Source organism: Eubalaena glacialis, chromosome 1 (assembly GCF_028564815.1).
Source record: "Eubalaena glacialis isolate mEubGla1 chromosome 1, mEubGla1.1.hap2.+ XY, whole genome shotgun sequence".
NCBI classification, from domain to species: domain Eukaryota; kingdom Metazoa; phylum Chordata; class Mammalia; order Artiodactyla; family Balaenidae; genus Eubalaena; species Eubalaena glacialis.
The window spans coordinates 58,433,016-58,454,635 of NC_083716.1; the positions used below are offsets into that span (position 1 = coordinate 58,433,016).

The following is a 21,620-nucleotide window of genomic DNA, read 5'->3' on the forward strand; positions in this document are numbered from 1 at the left end:
CATTGTGAACCAATTGTTCCATCATTATTACATAATGCTTGTCTTGCCTTGAGTTGTGATGACTTCTTTATCATATATTAAATTCTTCTCTATATAATATAATCTATTCTACTTATCTTTTTTTAAAAAATTTATTCATTTTAATTTTTTTTTTGTCTGTGTTGGGTCTTCGTCGTTGCGCGTGGGCTTTCTCTAGTTGCGGAGAGCAGGGACTACTCTTCCTTGCAGTGTGCGGGCTTCTCATTGTGGTGGCTTCTCCTGCTGCGGAGCACAGGCTCTAGGCACACGGGCTTCAGTAGTTGTGGCACGAGGGCTCAGCAGTTGTGGCTCGCGGGCTCTAGAGTGCAGGCTCAGTAGTGGTGGCGCACGGGCTTAGTTGCTCCGTGGCATGTGGGATCTTCCCGGACCAGGGATCGAACCTGTGTCCCCTGCATTGGCAGGCAGATTCTTAACCACTGCGCCACCAGGGAAGTCCCTATTCTGCTTATCTTTTTGTGATTTTTCTTATTTTGTTGCTTTGTGGTAAATGTGGCCTATATGATTTCTGTACTTCGGAATTTGGTAAAATTTCTTTGTGGCCTAGTACATGGTCAGTTTCATGACTGTTCAAAGGTTGCTACTGAAGAGTGTGTTGTTTATTTACTGGGTATAATATATGTATGTATCTATCTATCCATCCATTCAGATAGATATATACAAATACATCCCAAGGAACTAAATGTTAGATGAACATTTCTTATTTGTGCTTATGTTTTGGCTAGTGTCTGAAAAGTGAACATTAGAGTCTCCCACTGTGATGTGGCTTTGTCAATTTTTGTTGTTTGATGCATTCTTGCCAGATTTTGTCGTATATGTACTTCAAAGATGTAGTCTTAGGTGTGTAAAGTTTTTTCACTGTTACATATTCTTGGTGGATTTCTCCTTTTATGAATATGAAGTATTACTCTTTCTTTTGTACATCTTCACAGTAGCTGCCACTTTATATGATATCATTATTGTTCTGTTTGCCTCTTTTTCTTTGGTCAGCATTTGTCTGGTACATATTTCTAACTTTCCTTGTTTTCAGTGAATCTCTTATATGCCTCTGGAATGGATTATTGCTGTTTTTATATTATCTGAGTGTCTTTGTCAATTAATAGATAAATTTAACTCACTCAATTTTGTTGTTATACTAAAAAATAATTCTTTTTGCTGTTGCAATAGTATTTTATTAATACTAATTAATATGCTTTTTTCTTTTCTTTTTTCACAATTCTTTTCCTTCAATTGGATTGACCAAATTCTTTTGTTCTTTTTTCCTTCTGAGATTTGGAATTTATAATTCCAAATGTATTCTTAAGTTGTTGATACACATACTTAAACTTAAAATTTTCTATTAATATGTATAATTAATAGTACTTTCTCCTGAAGCAAGACAAGAACTTTAGCACAACTTTCTGACCTTCACTGCCCTCTCTCCTCCATCTTCCATGTAGTATCATCTAGAGGTTTTACTTTTAAATCATTATTATTATTATTATTTATTAGTTTTTGTAATATTCAGTCAACACATAAACTAATCAGTTACTTTTACTCTTTTCTTGCATTGCTTCTTGTATCTCACTTGCTTTTGGATTTATTTTTCTTTCAGCTGGTTAAGTATATCTTTTTTAGCTCAAAATAATTTCTCCTTAAGATTGTGGCGATATCTTTCCTTTGTTTTCTTGAATCCAGTGCAGCCAGGAGAATTCTGACAATAATTTGATTCTCATTGCTTTGGGGAGTTTATATCTTTGCATTGGTGTTCTGAAATGTCACTGTAATATGCCTCAACTTGGGTCCTTTAAAATTATCCTGCTGGACACTTAACAGACCTTTCCAATCTGAGGATGCAGGTCATCCCTTTGATCTGGGAAACTTTATTCTAATGTTTGAGAGTTTTCCTGCTTTCTTTTTTTCTTTTTTTTCGCCACGCCACGAGGCTTGTGGGATCTTAGTTCCTCGACCCGTGATTGAACCCAGGCTCCAACAGTGAGAGCTTGGAGTCCTAACCACTGGATCGCCAGGGAATTTTCAGTTTTCCTGCTTTCTATTGCCTGTATTTTTTCCTTCTGGAAACTCAATTACGTAAATGTTAAAAATTCTACACTTGTCTTCCATGTCTCTCAACTTCCCTTTTGTACTTTTCACCCCTTTTCCGCTTTGTATGAAGAGACCTCTGTTTGATAGTCTAGCCCTGTAGTTTGTATGTAGCTGTATCCATTCTTCTAATAGTTGGCTTTTTAAAGTTTTGATGTTTAAAATTTTAATTTCTAAAATATCTAGTTTATCTTTGCTGAGTTGACATATTTTCTTACAATTCTTTGTTTTTCAATCAAACTTTTTCTAAAGTTGTTGCTTTGTTAATGTTGTATCATTAAGTGTAAATTTTGCTAGACTACGTGCCTTTCTTCAAAGAAAGCTTGACTTTCCTCAAATATTTGGTGATTCTTGATTTTGTGCTCCTCTTTGGATTTGAGATTTTCTGTTAGCCTATATTAGAATGCTGTCTTTGCTTAATGCACCTTGTCTGAGGAGTGATGGGGTGGGTATGTGGCAGTGTATTTTGGTCCAGTAACTGGTCTTACAGCTTTCTTCTAAGGGTCACCAGTTCACGTGGGATATTGCTTTAACAACTACAATGCCCACGCTTACTGCTTTATCCTGGCTGCTCCTATTTGGTACCCCAATCCATCAGTGAGTTGTCCCAGCCTCCCACTTCCCAGTGTTGTCACCTCATTTCATCTTTTGAACAGTTGCTTTCTCCTTATCTATGATTTCCCCACTCCAACCTGTCTTTGTGAAATTCCTTATCAAATTTATTGACCAAGAACATTTCTGATATTTTGTTTTTATTATGTTATATATATGTTTCTTACTATATATGTTATCAGGTTTCTCAGCTTTGCCAAGTTAATTTCCAACAGAATATCCACTTTTTTTTAAAATTAATTAATTAATTTATTTATTTATGGCTGTGTTGGGTCTTTGTTTCTGTGTGAGGGCTTTCTCCAGTTGCAGCAAGTGGGGGCCACTCTTCATCGCGGTGCGCAGGCCTCTCACTATCGCGGCCTCTCTTGTTGCGGAGCACAGGCTCCAGACGCGCAGGCTCAGCAATTGTGGCTCACGGGCCTAGTCGCTCCGCGGCATGTGGGATCTTCCCAGACCAGGGCTCAAACCCGTGTCCCCTGCATTGGCAGGCAGATTCTCAACCACTGCGCCACCAGGGAAGCCCAGAATATCCACTTTTCATCTACCAGCGTTTTGTGGTTTTCTCTTACGTGCTGTAGTTTCTCTTCCCTTCTTCCTGCCCTTGTGGGATTTTGCTATTTTTTCCCCCCTTTAATATTATTTTAGTGAAGTTTTGAGAGGAGGCAGAGAGAAATCATTCTGTTCAATCTGTTAGGGTTAACCAGAATGCTCTGGATTCTTATTTTAATTCACGGATGAATTATATATGTTGGTATTTTATGTAGAACTTTAGCATCACTAATCTTAGTGAGATTATTTTACTTTTGTGTTTTGAGAGGCAGTTTTTGGTACCAGGTTATGATTATTTTATAACAAGTTTAATAGCTTTGCCTCTTTTTGTGTATCATGGAATAGTTTAGAGTTTCATTAAAATGTAAATGTTTTTAAAAATTTAATAAATTACATGGGTGCAAACTCTCTGAGGGGAAGATATTAATAAATATTTCAATTTATATCTCAATTATCATCCTGTAATGGTTTTCTTTTTTGTGTGTATGAACTTACAAAGTTTACATTTTTTGGAAAGTTGTCCCTCTCAGTGTGGATTTCAAATTTTATTAGCCTGAAATTGTGCATGACTTTATTTCCTATTTGTTTCTTTATTGGATAAGCATGTGTTTTGTTTGTTTTATTGTTGTTATTGTTTGCCCCCATAAAATGATTTGAAAATTTTTATCACTTTTAATCTTTATTAGTTCTCTGATTATTCAAGTATAAACACTAAAGTAGAAATCATCTTTTCTTCTATGGTTGTTAAGACTACTTTTTTCCTAAGATCTTGAGCTGAATGCATTATTTTATAAGTAATCTATTATTATACTATGGATTTTTTCTAATTTATAGTTAGCCAGTATGTTCTTTAAAAGTAAAGAGACAGGGTGCTTAAAGGATATAGTACTGGTTTTAGATTACTCAAGCGATTACTCAGGGAAAAGGCAATTTGCTAACTATTTGGGGAAAAAATAAAACTTGGTCCCTTTGGCACACTATTAACCAAAATAAATAAATACGCCAAGATGGATTTACAAATTAAAGGTTAAAAGAAGAAAAGATACCCTAAATGGGTGGTTCCCACACTTGGCTGCACATTAGAATCATCTGGGGAGTTATAAAAAATTTCTGCACCCAGGTTGTCACCCAGACCAATTAAATCAGAATATCTGAGGGTGGGAGATAGGCACCAGTGTTGTTCCAGAATTTCCAGGTGATTGCAATGGCAACAAAGTCTGGGAACCACTGCCCTGCAGTTTTGTTTTCTCAGCTTGGCCTCTGACCAGAAGCATCGGTGACATCGTAGAGTTGGTTAGAAATGCAGAGCATCAAGCCCCACCTCAGACCCATGGAATAGAGTCTGAATGTTAACAAACCCCAGATGATTCGTGTGCACATGGAATTTGAATAGCTGGTCTCTAAAGCAGGCTTAGCAAACTAGGCTCCATGGCCTATTTATTTGAATAAAATTTTACTGGAATACAGTCACGTGCATTCATTTACATGTCGTTTACAGCAGAGTGGGTAGTTGTGATAGAACCTAAAACATTTACTATCTGCTCATTTGTAGAAAAAGTTTTCAGTGCTTCTCAACCGTGATGGCTCATTAGGATCATCGCAGAACTTTAAAATTCCCTCTGCCTGGCTGTACCTCAGACCCATTAAGTCAGAATTGGGGAAGAAGGAGTGAGACCCAGGTATCAGTAATTCTTAAAGCTTCCCAGGTGATTTAAATGTGCAGCCGAGGTTCAGAACTCACACCCTAAAGGTACAAAGAGAAAATGTACATGCATTTAAAAAAACCTGTTTTTTACGATGGAGGTGGCCATTTTTTAATATTAAAGCAAAGAAACAATGATGGAAGTCTGATACATTTGACCATATAACAAACTTTGGAATTCAGAAAAAAAAAAAAAAACACCTTAAGCAAAATTTAAGACTTAGGAAAGAGAAAATACTTTGAGCAAAATTAAAAGAAGAATGATGAACCGTGGGATAAAATATATAACATATAATATTCTCATTATGAAAGAGCTCAAATATAATAAAAGAATAAGATGAACCCACAGGTAATCTGGCAGAGACTATTATAAAGCACTTTAAAGAAGAAAATAAAACGACTAATAATTATGTGAAAACACAGTTAACTTCATTTGTTAACCTAGAAAAGCAGAATAAAACAGGGATGGGCTCTATTTGGGGTTGAGGGCTACCAAATTGGGACTCCTACTTTCCCTCCCTCCCTCCCTCTTCACTCCCTCCCTTCCTTTCCCTTCCTTTCCCTTCCTTTCCCTTCCTTTCCCTTCCTTTCCCTTCCTTTCCCTTCCTTTCCCTTCCTTTCCCTTCCTTTCCCTTCCTTTCCCTTCCTTTCCCTTCCTTTCCCTTCCTTCTTTCCGTCTTTTCTTAATCAGAATACTCAGTCTGATGGGGGTGTAGGCAAAGGGCATTTCCCTACTGACGGAAATGTGAATTATTAGGAGAGTTTGGCAAGATGATCACAAGTGCCGGAAGCGCTTACTTGAGTGCTGATGTTTGGAATCGGAACTGACTGACCAAAGGCTGTGCCAGGGCAGTGGTTACAAGCTTGGGTTTTGTGGCGTTACATAAATTTGGGTTGAAATTTGTGCTGTGCTGCTTACAAACTGTGTGCTGGACATATTCTCTAGTCTGTTTATCCTTAGCTATTTTCTTCGGTTGTATGGATTAAATAAGATAGAGCTAAAGGTTTAGGCATGTAGAAATAATTAAAAATAGCAGATGATCAATCATAATAGATTTACATCATTGTCAACATTATCATTTTACCAATAATTTAAAGTAACAATAACACTATTTACCGTGTGTGTGTGTGTGTGTGTGTGTGTGTGTGTTTGTGTGTGTATCTTTATGGGCTTTCTATTCCGTCTTGTTGACTTTTCTGTGTAGTTGTGAACAATAATATGCTGTTTCAATTCCATAGCTTCATATGGTAAAATTACTGTTTGTCGAGTACTTCCAATGTGCCTGCCACGCTTTAGCAGAATACTTAGTCTTCTGGCACACAATCTCCAGGGCAGGTTTTAATACCCATCTCTGTGAGAGAAGAAGGGCACTAGGATGGGGTGGAGGGCTCAGCTGTGCTGCAGCTGTACCAGAGGCCTTGTCCATCCCACAGGCAGCTCTGCAGCTGGATGGCCCTTTAGCAGTCCCAAATCCAGGCAAGGCAGCAGACCTTTGTCCCCATATCTACCAGCCATGGGGGCCACCCCTGGTAAGGGGTGTGACCATGGGCAAGGCTGCTCTTCAGGAGCCAGTGATGAATAAAGATCCTTGGAAAAGGGATCTGGGCTGTGCTCCACAGCATCCCCTATAGCTCATGCATGTTATTTATTTAATATAGTCTCGTGACCACCTAGAGGGGTGGGATAGGGAGGATGGGAGGGAGATGCAAGAGGGAGGAGATATGGGGATACGTGTGTATACGTATAGCTGATTCACTTTGTTATACAGCAGAAACTAACACACCATTGTAAAGCAATTATACTCCAGTAAAGATGCTAAAAAAAAAAAAAAGAAATAGTTCAGTACACACACACACACACAATATAGTCTCACATATGATTCACTAGTATTTTATGTACGATTCTTGTGGTTAGTCAATAGTCATTAGTGTGATGAGCTTGCCTTTTTTTTTTTTAACCTATGTCCAGGTAATACCACTTTTCTAACCAATACAAAGTACAGAAAGAGAGAGAGAAGTCCATTTTTATTACTTGACTATATAATAGAGAGTATTGATATGTAGAGAAGTTTACTGTTTTTTGATAGTTTAAAGGAACTTGCTCATGAAACTATCTAGACTTTTGGAGAGCATAATTAATATGTTATTTTCTTATTCACAACTCTGTTATAGCCATTTTCTATTTCCTAAGAAATAATTTTATTCAGAGATTTTAAATTATGTAGAATAAATAATAAGAATATAGTGTTATAAAGCAAAGGAGATGAATAATTTGTCACTTTGGCATTGCCCATCCCACTGCTTCCTTTTCTTGGCCTCTTTATGGAATCTGAGGTTGCTGTCTATCCTCTTTCAGGACCTCTCTGAGTATAGCCGCGTGACCATTGGTCAAGGCTCTTTCCTGGTTAGGCTTCTTCATATTTCCTAAGTGTCAGCCGTGGCCTCTGTCAGGTGAACTTTCAGAGTCATGACTTTTCCCTTTAGTAAACAATGTGTAGCCTCAGAGTTCTGGATGCAGAGCCTCTAACCTTTAGCTCTGTGCCATCTAATTCTCAGAAGTCTGATTCATTCAGTTCAATTCAAGCAAGTAGTTACTGAGTATCCACCTTATGCAAGGCACTATTTTAGGTACATGGGATACAGCCATGAACACAACAGACATCAATCCCTCCCCTCCTAGAGCTGGTGCTATGGATAAGGAGACAGAAAGTAAACTACATAAATAAGTAAGATGCTAGTGCTTCATGCTGGGGAGAAAAGTAAAGCCGGCAAGTGGAATAAAGAGGTTTTTGGGGGGTGGGTGGGGCTGAGGGGGGAGTTGCACTTTTAGACAGAGTAGCCAGGGAAGATCTCCCTGAGAAAGTTATGTTGATTAAACACCTGAAGGCGGTGAGCGAGGGCACCATGTGGCCATTTGGGAAGGAGCATTCCAGGCAGAGAGAAGAGCATGTGCAAAGGCCCTGAGGCAGGAACATCCGTACACAGTCAAGGATCACTGAGGAAGACGGCCGGATCGGAGGCTAAGTAGTATGAGTGGGGGGAAGAGGCCAGCAGGTCCAAAAAGAATGAGGGCTGGCCTTGCTTTAGGTTCTTGAAGGACTTTGACTTCTACTTTGTGTGGAATGTGGGCATTGGAGGATTTTGAGCAGAGGAACGGCATGATCCATTTTACCTGGTAACAGGCTCACTCTGGCTGCTGTGCTAAGAATAGACCACAAGTGGTCCAGGGAAGAAAGCAGTTCGGGAGCTGCTGTGAGCTGTGGCCTGAAGGATAGACACTTCAGACCAAGCATTTCTCCAAAGTGTCTGGCTTGATCTGAGGAGAACATGTGGACTGATTTTTTTTTAGCCGTATGTAGAACTTTGTTTCTCATTTGCATTAGTGAAACCCAGTGCCTTGACAATGACCAGCACAAAGCAGTCAAATAAACAAAGCCCACCATTGTTCAGCCCGTGAGAAAGTTGCTCCTGCATCACCCCAGGCCCCTTTGGCAGGGAGACATTTCTCTTGAGTCCCCCTCCTGGGATAACCTCTTCTCCTAAGAACCAGCTTATTTTCCTCCTTCGTTAATCTTAGAGTGCCTCCCTGCTTGCTTTCCTTGGGAAAGAGCTCAGACCTAGATCTACAGTTTACCTCTAGCGAGAGGATAGGACCTTGTGACTGCGGCATTCTTTTTTTTTTTTCCTACCTTTATTTTCATACACCTCAATTAAAAGAAAAGCTTTTATTCTATCTTATTTTTGTGAGTTGCTTTAAAATATGACAAACGACAAACCAATAATACAGGATGCAAAAGGCATTTCTTCATGATAAAAAGAAGGAAATCCCATTCAAAGCGTGGGCCATTTGTATTCGATTTTTGTTTCCATAAATGAAAGTACACACACACTTTTCTCTCTCTCTCTCACACACACACATACACACACACACAGTTTTTCAGGATGAAACTATTAGCGGCTAATATGTTACTAAAGCGTCCTTATATCCCTGACTGGTTTCAGTACTAACTGCCAGTCTTTTTCTACCTCGAGCTTCTAAATGTGTTATTTTACCTCCCAGCAATATGTGACAGTGATGCTGCAGTCAGATCAGCCATCCAGGTTGGGCTGGATGCTTCGGACCAACAGGAGAGTTTATTAACAATTCACTTTCCAGCCTGCACCACCCCCCATTCTGATTTAGTAAGACTTATTGAACTTCTTTGCAAATATTTTGTTCAAACAATATATTTTCTGAGAACTTGGATATTTGAAAGTATTTTTTGTTGCCCTTACACTGTTGAGCAGCTACTTGACAGGGTATAAAAATCTTGGGTCAGACGCTCCTTGTTTTAAAATTCTGCATGTTACCCAGTCGTTGCTTAACACTTACTGTTACGTAATGAGATCTTAGTTGCCTTAATGGTAACCCTCTCCCCACCCTGACACTTTTTGATTTTTATATCTTCATTTATTTTAATACTTGAAATTTGAAGGGAAAAACAATAAGAGACTTCTTGGCGTCAGTCTCTCAGAGCTGATCGTTCATTTTGCCTTTTAATCTCGAGTCATTTTTTTCATATCCAGAAAGTTCAATCCTGTGATGTCCTGGCCGCTACTTATGATCTATGTGTTGTTTGCACTTCCCTTTGGAACACATTTTATTCATAGGTTGGATCTCTGTGATCTCTACTCCATTTCTATTTTCTTAAGTTTCATCTTTTCTCTGCCTTGGGAGATGACCTCTCCATTCTGTCCTCTACATCCCGTTGTTAGCGGTGTGAGGTCAACCTTTCATCAGCTCGGTTAGGACTGGGTTTTTGGCTCCTGAGACTTTTATTTCATCCACATCCCTTCTCATCTCTGCACTTTCTTGTTGAATAAAAGTAATATGAATATCGTTCAGAACAGAAGGCGGGTGTTTTCTGAAAAATCTTCTGTCCATGAAGGTAAATCCTTTTAGATGAGAAATTTTCCTTTTGAGCCATATCCTTTTGTCCCTCTTGAGCAGTGGGGTTTTTCCTTCTGTGGGCTTTAAGTTAGCTTTTCCTTGTCACCTTATGCTTGAACAAGGAGTAATCTAACTGAGTGCAATATGGAGCTGTTTAGGGGAAAACTTCCGGTCTGTCTCCTTTCCTTGACTCACCCTGGGGTCTCGAGAGAATCACCACCGCTTCTTCCCACCACTCTGCACACCTCCCAGCTTTACTGCCTCACATACTGGGCGGAATAAACTCTCACCCATGGACATCGAGCTGCCCGTCCACAACTTAGCCCACTCTGTGCGCAGCTCCACACATGGCACATGCGGAAGCTTAATAAAATGCTTTGAAGCCCCTTGGGAGTGGGTGTGATATTGGAAGTGTCTCAAGGCTGTAATAAAGTATTTTGTAAACAGTTCTCTTGCACAACTGCCAAGATTCAAAGCCCCGTGAGTCATTCAGATTGTTTTTGACTCACAGATTTGATCTCAACAGAAATACATTTTACCCATGGCTATTAAAACACAACAATAATTTGTATTTTCTTGAATCCTCAATTGTGTCTTCCTTCCCCATTTCCCTCTCTCTCCTGCTATATAGAAACACTGGCTCTTCTTCTCCATTCAGGAGAGGTTGCTGATTTAGAATGGAGAAGCATGTATCTTGACACTCAGTAAAAGTAGAATTATATGAGTTTTGAATCCTGAAGTATATGGGGTGTGATATCTTAATGATTTGATTTTTTTTTTTTGATTGGAAGAAAAATATAGAACCTTGTAGGAAACAGATAACACAGTGGGCTATACTCTTCATTTTATCAGAACTGCAGATAAAGATTGAAAAAAAAAAAAAAAGAAAATCCACCGAAGAGGTGAGGTTATCTGATTTGTTCCTAATCTGCTCTTAGCACAAGGGTTACTCTGAGCTATTCCCAGTATTTTTCAGAGACAGAATCCTCTCAGACAACCATGTAACTTAGAAATCGTGCTTTAAATCAGCGATGAACACGTGAGAAAGCTCAGTAAACTGGGCTCTGCCCACCAGAGTATCCTCTGCAGTGGCTCCATACAGGGCCCCTTTCACGAAAAAGTCAGGTTACCAGCTGAGATTAAACCAGCCAAGGATCAGGATGAAGAACTACATCCAAGGTACGGGATGGTTCATTCTTCTGCAGGAATTTCATATCCCGTTAACCTTGGCAGCTGTAAATCCAACAGCAGTGTGTGGACATTAAAACCACACCTTGAAAATAATGCATCTCTATTTCATTTCCCTTTCCAGGTTTGAGATTTTTAAGAGCTCTCAGGCTGATCCAGTTTTCAGAAATTTTGCAGTTTCTGAATATCCTGAAAACAAGGTAAGATGTTCTTTCTCATATTTTTTTTCTCGTTCTGGTCCCCAGTGCCACGTTGTAAATATCAGGTGTGTGTACTTTCATCACGATGAAGTCAGAGTTCTTTTATGCACAGAGGGAGTGATCTAACACAGAAACCCAGGGAAGGCCTAGAGGTAGGGTCTTCTGCAGGGCGGGGACTCTATGGTAAAGAGAAAGAAACAGCTGTGTATGGGGGGAAGTAGAGACAGTTTTGGGGGGACCTTGTGGGGTTACTTGGACACCGGCCGCAGCTCCATGGAGAGAGGTGCACAGTGGGTGAGGGATAGGTCTGCTCATTGATTGGGAAGTCCTTGCTCCCAGGTTTTAAATCACCCCTTTATTACATCACTAAATAAGAAATTGAACCTGGCCATAAAAGCAATGGAAGCAATGCTCTTTGAGAGGCAATCACAGACCTCATACGGCAAACAGAAAATCATTTCATTTCAAAGTACATTCTAGATGTTCACTTTATAGCCCGTGTAGCCCCTGGGGCTCGCTCTGTGAATTGCCTTCTGGGGAATATCTAAAAACCTCCCGCCGAATGCACCATGACTACTTCTGTTAAGTGTATTATGATCTGGAAAACACTACTGGACCAGGAGAAAAAAATCCCCCAGAGACCCCTTTCCAGAGGACCTGCGGGTTCTCAGAGCTGGCCGGAAACCAGGGCTGCCTTGATGAATAAACTAATAAAAGAGGTTGGACGTCCTTTAATGGAGAATAAGTACAGGTCATAAATTTCTCTCATAGGAAATTACACTTTGAGAAGCTCACTGCTAATGTTCCATTTCCTCTTTGGTTGGCCTTAACGTGTTTGATAAATGATGAAAAACAGGACATCTCTCTGTTTGTGATTTGTAATTAATACACCTGCATTTTGGGGGAGCTTGGATTCAGCATTGTTTTCCCAGTAACTGAGGCTGGGACTCAGCTTCCTGAATATGTCACATCCAACAAATGTGACAGGCTTTCCTCTTTGGGTCTTAGTGTGTTTTGTTTATTTTAGTTTGTTTTAATTTCAAATTGGTTTCCCCTCGCTAACTATTCATCTACGTGAATGGGGGAATAAATTCACTTCCTATTAGTCAAGTTAAAAAGAAAATGAGCGTCGAATGCCATGGAAATCTTCTACAGTGTGTCCCAACGCCCTTTACTTTCATTATCCTGGGGTCAGAATTTGTTGGTGTTCCATTTAATAGTGTATACTATTATTAATATAGAATGAATATTGTTATTCTTCGTATTTCTTCTGAGTGACAGTAACCTTCATTTCTACCTTTTTATGACTCTTCTATGCAAGGGAGTCATATTCCTCTTGAAATTAAAATGGTCAACAAAGCTAGCAATCCTCAAGTTTTGCCTATACCATATTTGCTCCACTACACTGTATTTTTACAGGTAGACTTGGTGAGGACCCAGTGGCAATCACAGGAGCTGTATTTACGAGATACTTGTGGGGACGGTGTTACGTGGAGTCATCCACACTGTCTAATATGGTATAGTGCCTCTCTCTCCCTGTTTCGAGTTTACTTGTTCAGGGGGCTTTTAATTCTCGACGCCAGCATTTTAAGAAGATGCCATTACTCTGAGGAATAACATGGAGAGAACTGTATTCTCACCTTCCTCGTACTCCACGTGGATCCTTCCTGGACTTGGGAGAACGATAAGCCATCTGAGTAAACTATCTCTTTCTAGGCTTTTGCCAGGAGACCCGCCAACTTCCCATTCCTTGGAAAAGACTCCTTTCCTCTGGTTGCAGGAAATAGCACTAGCATCCCTGGGGAAACATTCCACCTGATGGCTCTACAATTATGGGGGTTCATTCTCCCAGTGCAGAGGGGGAAAATCTGAAGCAGCGAGTGAGGGAGAGAAGTGACTCTACATTGGGAGAGTCACGGGGTGGCAGGCTACTGGGATGTCTGCCATCCTAAGCCCCAAACAGCATTTCCCCAAACACCCCACTTCCCACAGAATTAAACTCCTTGTGTTATGGGAGGGTGGTTTCCATCACAACCACACGCTTGGATTGTCCCAGTTCCTGCCACAACCAGGGACAGCATCAGGGTGACTTCAAGCCTGAATTGAGCATCCATTTGTGCAGCAGCGAGATGGGTGCCAGGATTGCGTCCTACTTTCAGAGAGCTCCCTGGGGGAGGACTGACCCCTAGTGTGGTTGGTACAGGTACACCCAGGGCTTGGGAGGCATGGAGGAGAGTAATTAAGTGGGGCTCGGCATGAGTGTGAGACAGTCTAGGATCTTTTCAAGGCAAAGGGGGTGTCTTCGGTAAGCCTTGTAGAAAGCCAGGTGTCATTCTGGTGGTGCTGGAGATTAGGCATGTGAGAGGGAGGGTGAGTGGGGCAACTTCCTATCAAGGAAGCTGCAGGAAAACATGTAAGTGAGAGAACATGGCCTTTGGGGGAACGTCGAATAATTCTGTGCTCTTGGAGACTGGGGTTTCCACGGTAGGAAAAGAGAAAGATGAGATTAGGAGGGCGGGGAGAGGCCAGGTCACCAGGCACAGACTGAACCTTCATGTGATTGTAAGAACTCGGGAGGTCTAGAATAGCTCTCTGAGCCCGTTCCCTCTCCAGCTGCCTGGCTGATCGCGGCCCCTTCCTTCCGTGAGCCCCAGGCACAGATCCCGCAGGCTCTGCTGCAGAGAAGCAGAAGCCTTGGTCCTTGTAGGGCTTCGTACCTTGAGGGATTTTCTGGTAACGCCTCTGTACTTTGCTGCTTTCACAGGGACCTTCCAGGAGGGTGGGTGGAGCCCCGTCATCGTCATCATCTTTCCGGGGGTTTTGTATGACTTTCTCTAGTGGCCAGTCCCCAGCAACCTGGGGTATTGGGTAGCGGTGGAGACATTGAAATGCTATTTGAAATAATGATATGAAATTGTGGTTTCATGTTCCATTCTTTGGCTGCCTCTCCTGGCCCAAAGTGGGAAGAAATGGGGCAGAGAAATATATGGGGGGGGGGGATAGAAAGAGAAAGAGGGATGGGGAAAGAGGGAGACAGAAAGGATGAAGAGGTCAGGAAAAAGATGACAGAGTGAACAGGATGACAGAGAAAACAGAAAGTCACAGTAATGGGACAGCATCAGGGTCATTCCCCAAACTGCCAGCGAACAGAAGGGCCTCAAAGGCTCCATGTCCTATAAATGGCATATTGAAGGGGCCACTGGGAGACCTTGTGCCATTGTCTGAGCTTTTGGCAGTTCCTCAGTTGCCCAGCAAACTGGCAAGCAGACTCATACAGTCAGAGCAAAGGAAGCAGCTCTGTCTAAAGGCTGTCATTCCATACCTCATTTAAGGCTGATGATGGAGATATAGATACTTATGATGGGGACATGGAGCACCTAGTGCTTTTTTTTTTTTTTAAAAAAAGATAGTTGCCTTACTGTTTCCTCTAATAAAGTGCAGTGTAAACATTTCAACAATATAGAAAAGGATAAAGCACAGTTTCCTCAACACCATCAATGGTTGAGATAACCTCACTAATATTCTACCGTGTCACTTCCATTTCCCACATAACATTCCACTCTATGTATGTACCATCATTTACCTAAACAACGCATTTTTTTTTTTGACATTTTGGAAACTGAAATCACTGTACTACATATATTACCTCAGAAACGGCTCCACGGTTAAAGTTCTTGAAAAGAGTAATCAGTATAGAGACTGCAGGCAGAGGCCACATCGTGAAGGCTCTCAGATGTCATGGATTTGACTCGGAGAGCAAGAAAGAGTTGTTGAGGGGTTTGGGCAGGAGAAGAACGTGGTCAGATTTACATTTTAGAAAGATCCACTATTCCACCAATTGTATAGAGAGTGGGTCTGAAACATCTAAGCTGTAGACCATGAGACTAGTCAGGAGGCAGTTGTCCAGGCAAGTGGTACTAGGGACTGGCCTTCGGAGAAGAGGGAGAGGGATCGAGAGATATTTAAGGGTTAGAATTGACAGAACTTGATTTTGCTTCACTCTGTGTCTTATCGTTCAGGCCATTCATCCCTGTGGGGTACAGTGCAGTTGACTTTGAGGGGGTTGCACATCTGTCCAGCAAAGGTAACAATAAAACAAAATAAGGGCATTGGCACCTGTCTCTATTCTCAGCCAGAAACAAAGAGGAAAATACTGGTCAAGTAGAACAGAGATGAATTCTTATTGCTTTTTGGAAAGAGATTCTATTTTCAGTCTCAACCCATACATGTCTTGTTAAATACACTGAGAGCAGAGATGGCCCCCAGTGGTTCTGGGTTTTCAGCTATAATCTTGGAAAAAGACAGACATTCATTCTTCCAGTATCTACAGAGACAGACTCTCTCTCCCAATATCTACGGAGTCCTAAAAAAGGTCTCTGATCTCTAAGAACAGAAAAGTCTCTGTGCCTGCCCATGGACGATGATTCACTGTATCCACTGATACAGGTTACTCTAATGGCTAGTGAGAACTCATGGGGCAGGGGCCCAGAAATGATAATGGAAAACACGAAAATGAAGTTAGGTTCTCATGCTAACGTCACAATCTAGCCCTTATCATGAGGGGGATAGAACCTGAATAGTTCCAATCATTCTAACCATTGGGAACTTGCCCTTTGGTCCAGACCCCCTGGGCTTGGCCCTGAAGTCTATGACTATCTCCAGTGGCCTCTTGCCATGCAGAGCCCACAACCCTGTCCTGCAACCCCTTCCCTGTTTCCAAGGAGCCCTCTTCAGCTTGGTGAGGTTCAAGTTTCAGAATATGGAGAAAGTCCACCAAGAATTAATCTTGTGTCTCTTGCACAGAGCCTGTAGATGATTGCCTGGTCAGAGAGTTTCATTTGAAAAGCAAATTCCTAATACTGGGCATCTGTAATGATGCAGATGCCATAAAAAATAATCAGATTTCAGTGCTTAATAGGGACTCTTATAGCAACGATGATTAAATGTTCTCTACACAACAGAGAGCTCGCTTAAGTACTATTAATATCACTGTGACAATCAGAGATTAATAATCACCATATAAGGTCGTTTTTTCCAAAGCACCATGAGGCTCGGAGACTCCCATAGTTGTAATCTCTCAAGAGGGCTCTGCATGGTTATTGGTGGGACACTGCTTTGTTCAGTCTCCAAGGATCCAGGACTGTGTAAGTGAATCACCTTGGCACTTAATTATCCTCTGAGAAGATGAACAGCACAGGCTTCCCTGAGATCTCTCCCTTTGCCACTGGCTACCTGTCCCTCATCAGTCTCTCTCTCTCCAAGGTTAATGCACCTCAGAGGGCTCAAAAGGCAGAGGCAGGGAGGTTTTGCTTTATTTTGGCTTCCTCTTGAGAAACTGGTTGGGGACAGGATGTGGTGATAGCCTCTATCCTCCCTGGGGCAGTACCCTCTGGCCCTCTTCGTATCCTCTACACGGGGTGTGGGGAAGGCACAGCTTCACTTTCACAACAAGGAAGACTTTCTGGTGGATCCCAGGCTGTGACTGTGTTCTACCCTCTAGTGGCCACAAGAGGGCAGACTTCGGAGCCAAACTGCCTGGGTTCAAGTCCCAGCTCTGCTGCTTACTGCGTTGAAGTTGGGTCAGTTTCTTAACCTTGGGACCGTCTCATAGAGTCATTATGAAGATTTGATGAGTTAATATACGTGAAGCACTTAAAATGGCGGTGCACATGGTAAGCCCTGTGAAAGAACTGTGTCAGCCATTCTTATCACTGTGATCTTAAACTCTTAGAATTTAAACCATTGGTTTTCCTTGAGAAAGAGGTGGGAGGGGCCGGAGATCAATCCATCCAGGATGATGGGCTGAACCATGCTGTGGGCAGTGTTAGGCCCCTCTGGGGAGATTGAAAGAGAGTTCTTTTCTGCACAACGCAGGTGGGAACACAAGAGTCAAATAGAAATCTGAAACGATGCCTTAAGACAGCGGGATGGGTTACCAATGAATAGCTGGAGGTGAAGGAGACGTAGGTCACTTTGTATTGCCCGTGCGTAGAACCACTTTAAGGAAGAGGTAGGGAGTGAACCAGGCTTTGAAGAAAGGGAAATATTTGGAGAGATGGGGAGGGCTTTTGAGCTGAGTAATAGCATAAACAAAGACTTGGTGAGTAAGTTTGGCTGTGATGGAAGTTGCAAGGTTTGTGCAGAAAGAATCGTGGTAGGAGGACCTGAAACTTCAGAGGGTGTTGAAGGTGGGAGTTTGGACATAATATTTTACTCAACAGGAGCCTTTGGACAGGGCAGCGACCTGCTGACAACAGTGGTTGAGGAGCTGTACACCCAGTAGGAGTGAACGGGGTGAAGGCAGATGGGATGAGTACAGAGGGGAGACCAACTCACTCAGTGCAGATTCTTAGAGGCCCTGCTGTGCACCAGGGACTCACTGCTCCCAGGGTCCCTGCCGACAAGGCCCCTACCGTAAGGGAGCTAAGTATCTCGTGAATGCCAATCGATCTTTCTCAAGGAACACTGGTGGATGCCGAAATTTTTAGGTATAAGGTCGTTGGGGAATAGGATATTCATATGGTCCCAGAGTCCCACTCCCCAGATGGCATATTAATTACAAAGGGAAATGGGCACCTCTCAGTGGCGCCATCTGGCATTTCCACCTTCACTAGGTGACTGGACCTGGTGCAATTGAGTTGGAATTTCCTGATGTGATGCCATCCCAGGCGGGTATTCTCAAAAGACGTATTGAAACAGGATCTAATCAGGCGGGAACAGTCAGACAAATCCAGAATATGGGACATTCTGGATGACAGCTGGCCTGGGTGCACAGAAAATTAAATTGGCACTAAAAACAGATTTAAAAGGGTGTGTGTATTGGTTGCGGGGTGGGGGTGTGTTACTTACAAATTAAAGGAGAATAAAGCAGAGAATGGCAAACTGAGTAGCCATTACTACTTAGGCCAATCAGCCCACTGCCTGTCTTTGTGAATAAAGTTTTCCTGGAACACTGCCACACCTATTCCTTTACAGGTTTCCCAAGGTGCTTTTGTGCTCCAGCAGCAGAATTGAGTAGTTGCAACAGAGACTTTATGACCCAGCAAAGCCTGAATATTTACTATCTGTCCCTTTATTAGAAAAGTTTCCTGACCCCTAGATTAAAGCCACATAATAATCAAATGCAGCGCATGAACCTTGATTACTTCCTGAATCAGGGTGAAAACATGAAAGCATCAGTAAACCTAATTTCGGAGCAACTGGAGATATCTAGATTAGGAGTGCCTATTAGATGACGTTACTGAATCCGTGTCAGTTTCCTTAGGCAGGACAATTGTATTATGATTGTCTTGCACAGTGTCCTTCTTAGGTGTTCAGTGCTGAAGTATTCAGGGGGTTGTGTCATGATGTCTACAATGTGCTTGTAAAATGGTTCAGCCAGAAAAAGGAAAAAAAAAGAAGAGAAAATGTATAGAGATAAAAAGCCAATGTGGCAAAATGTTAACTGGTTAATCTAGGTGAAGGGCATCCAAGTGTTCATTATATTCTTCTTTCACTATTTCTGTAGATTTACAGATTTTCAAAATAAAAATTAAGAAAAAATTTTAAACCGTCAGAGGGCTTAATTTAGGGACCACTTTCAGTAACTCAGAAGTCATCTTTCCTATAGGCTCTGGCCTGAGCTACTTATGCCACCTTTCAGATCCTTCCCTTGTGGTGGCTCTGGGGGGTTGGGCGTGGGAGTGGGCACTAAAGAGGCTCTGTTCCTCTGGAAGGCAGCCCCAAGTGAGTCTTCTTCGGTAACTTGGGGATTTTGCTTGTGTCTTTTGCACAGTAATTCCATCAAGCTGGTGAATCTGCTCTCCATATTTATCAGCACATGGCTAACAGCAGCCGGCTTCATCCATTTGGTAAGTATCCTTGAAGACGCTTCAGTGCTGGCGTTTCTGGAACAAGGCCCTCTCTGAGTCATTTTATTACCTGGGAGACAAACTTCAGCCCAGCTGTAGAATGCAAGACAAACGAGAAGCAACTGCACAGTTGTCTAGATTTCCAATCCTTTTACCCCAAACTAGTTCCAGATGGTGAGCCACAATCACACCCTTCACCTGCGGTTTTCAGCTCACCTGTATTGCTATGGGGGCTTTCATTGCTTTTTTTTTTTTTTCTTCTGTCTGCAATAACCCCAGCCAACCACAAGATGGCAGTGCTTCCTCAGCAATCACCAGAAAAGGTTGGCGACCAGGTTGCAAGTCTGGCCCCCATCTCTTAGTAAACAACAAATTCAGATTCGTCAATTTCCCTCCACTTCCCCCTTACAAAAAGCCCTCTTCGATTCTTTGGCCTGATTGCTTGTCAAGTTATTTCGTGTCTCAAAAATGTTAATTCTTTTAAATTAACGACTCCAAAGCCTTATATTATTGTCAAGCTGTTCTCACCTTCCCAGGGCAGATTTCTGCCTGCTTTCTAGGGAGCATAGCTATTGTGGGAAGTGTGTTTCAAACAAACACAAACCTTTAAAGCTAGAAGGAGCCTCATCTAACTTGGAAGCTTTGGGTAAAGGTGCCTTTCTCTTGCTGACCCTCTGTCTGCATAAGGGGTGGAGGGAAGCATTGTTACCCCTCCCTCCCACTGGGATTTTTGTAATTATCATCCAAAGGAAGACTGCCCGTCAATCACTCAGTCACAAGGTCTGATGGTTTCCCACCCACTCCTTTATGCTGATGGGATTCTTGGCTGAAATCACCCTTAGATAATCACTCTAATTCTGCCAAGTGCCAAAAATCACAGATATGGAGGGTTCATTGGCTGTTTTCAATAAGCAGTGACCTCACCTTACTATTGTGTGAAGTACCTTCTGCTTCACCAGGAAACCTCCATGAAAAGGGCACATTGAGGACAAGCATTGATGTGTGAAAGAGGCCAGGTGTTGGAAACTTACTTTCTGCAGAGGCAGAGTTGGAGGCCCGGGGGGTGAGGGGGCCTGGGGTTGCCCATCCACAGGGGACCACCCTGGCAGGTCACAGACGTTGGCCATCCAGTGGATTGTAGGGCTGGACCTCTCTCCTCTAAAGTGTCTCTCCTGCCTGCCTCACAGCTTTGTCGCAGATCATAGATGATGGGAGGATAGCAAGTGTTTGTGAGCCTAAAGCAGAGATGGGCCAACTGCAACCCTGGGGCAGAAGCTCTCCACACCTGTTGCCTCTGCCTGATTTCCTGCTGCCCCTGCAGAGTTGAGTTGTCCCTACAGAGAGCAGGAAACCCTGTGGTCCACAAAGCCAAAAATATTGACCATCTGGCCCTTTACAGACTAAGCTTGCTGGCCCTAGGTCTAAAGGGTGTGCAAATGGAGATAGTTCTCATGAGCTCACTTTTTGTGCTTCCAAGGGAGATTTCTGCAGTTTGCAGGACAGAGCCATCACTGATCTTCTGCAAAGCAAGGAAAGCCTAGTCAGACTGCAAGAGATGCTTTTTGGGGTTCGTTCATATGATCTGAAGGAGCAAGGTCCCTCGGGCAGCTACTTGGTCAAAACAATGAAAAGAGGAGGTCCCCTGTGGGAGGGTCCAGAATTTCTTTGGGACTCAGAAGGAACTCAAGAGAAGGGCCAGGGCGGGCCTCTTTGGCTCTTTAGTGCATTGCCTCTAGCCTCACGTGGCTAGAGGCAATGCCCTAAAATTCAGCTGGCCTCAGATCTGTATAACAATGAGAAGAAAATGGACTGGATAAGTTCCTCAGTTCCTTCCCTTCTCTGCCCCAATCAGCTGGGCAGGCGTGTCAGTGTGGCTTTCACTCCACTTTCTCCACTACCTGCTCAGAGGTTGTGAGCATTACTTACAGAGCTCAGCTCAGGCCAGCAAACTCCCCGGGCTGAGGATGCCGTGCATCCAGAAGCAACCTAGATGCTGGAGCTTCTGTGTTTCTGGTTTACTACGCATGTAATGTTCTTCCTTTCTCTCCCCTGTCTGCTTGCTTTAGGTGGAGAATTCAGGGGACCCATGGGAAAATTTCCAAAACAACCAGGCCCTTACCTACTGGGAGTGTGTCTACTTGCTCATGGTGACCATGTCCACTGTTGGTTATGGGGATGTTTATGCAAAAACCACGCTCGGGCGTCTCTTCATGGTCTTCTTCATCCTCGGGGGACTGGTAAAAACTCTTTCTTACAATGTTGATTTTTGTGGTCATTAATATTTTCTGTTATCCATTTTCTGAAAGCTGTGTATTTGAGACTGTGTTTCTGCGCTAGAGGCAAGCTACCGCCTTAGTGTTACAATCCGGTGAAGTCAATCCAAACGCCATGGTGACTTTTCTGCATATTTCTTTGGTGTATTGAATTTGTTACCCTGAGACCCAGGCATGGTGTCCTTGTGAGGGACAGCC

General features: G+C 42.5%; 1 protein-coding gene across 2 annotated transcripts in view; it reads left to right on the forward strand.

Moving 5' to 3' along the window:
* KCNMA1 (potassium calcium-activated channel subfamily M alpha 1) overlaps positions 1-21,620 on the forward strand; it is a 735,999-nt gene that overhangs the window by 492,259 nt on the left and 222,120 nt on the right. For both annotated transcript variants that reach the window (XM_061197119.1, XM_061197100.1), the window contains exons 6-8: positions 11,224-11,299; positions 19,074-19,149; positions 21,216-21,386. In XM_061197119.1, the coding sequence (XP_061053102.1) occupies positions 11,224-11,299; positions 19,074-19,149; positions 21,216-21,386 (323 nt within the window). The remainder of the gene's footprint in view (positions 1-11,223; positions 11,300-19,073; positions 19,150-21,215; positions 21,387-21,620) is intronic.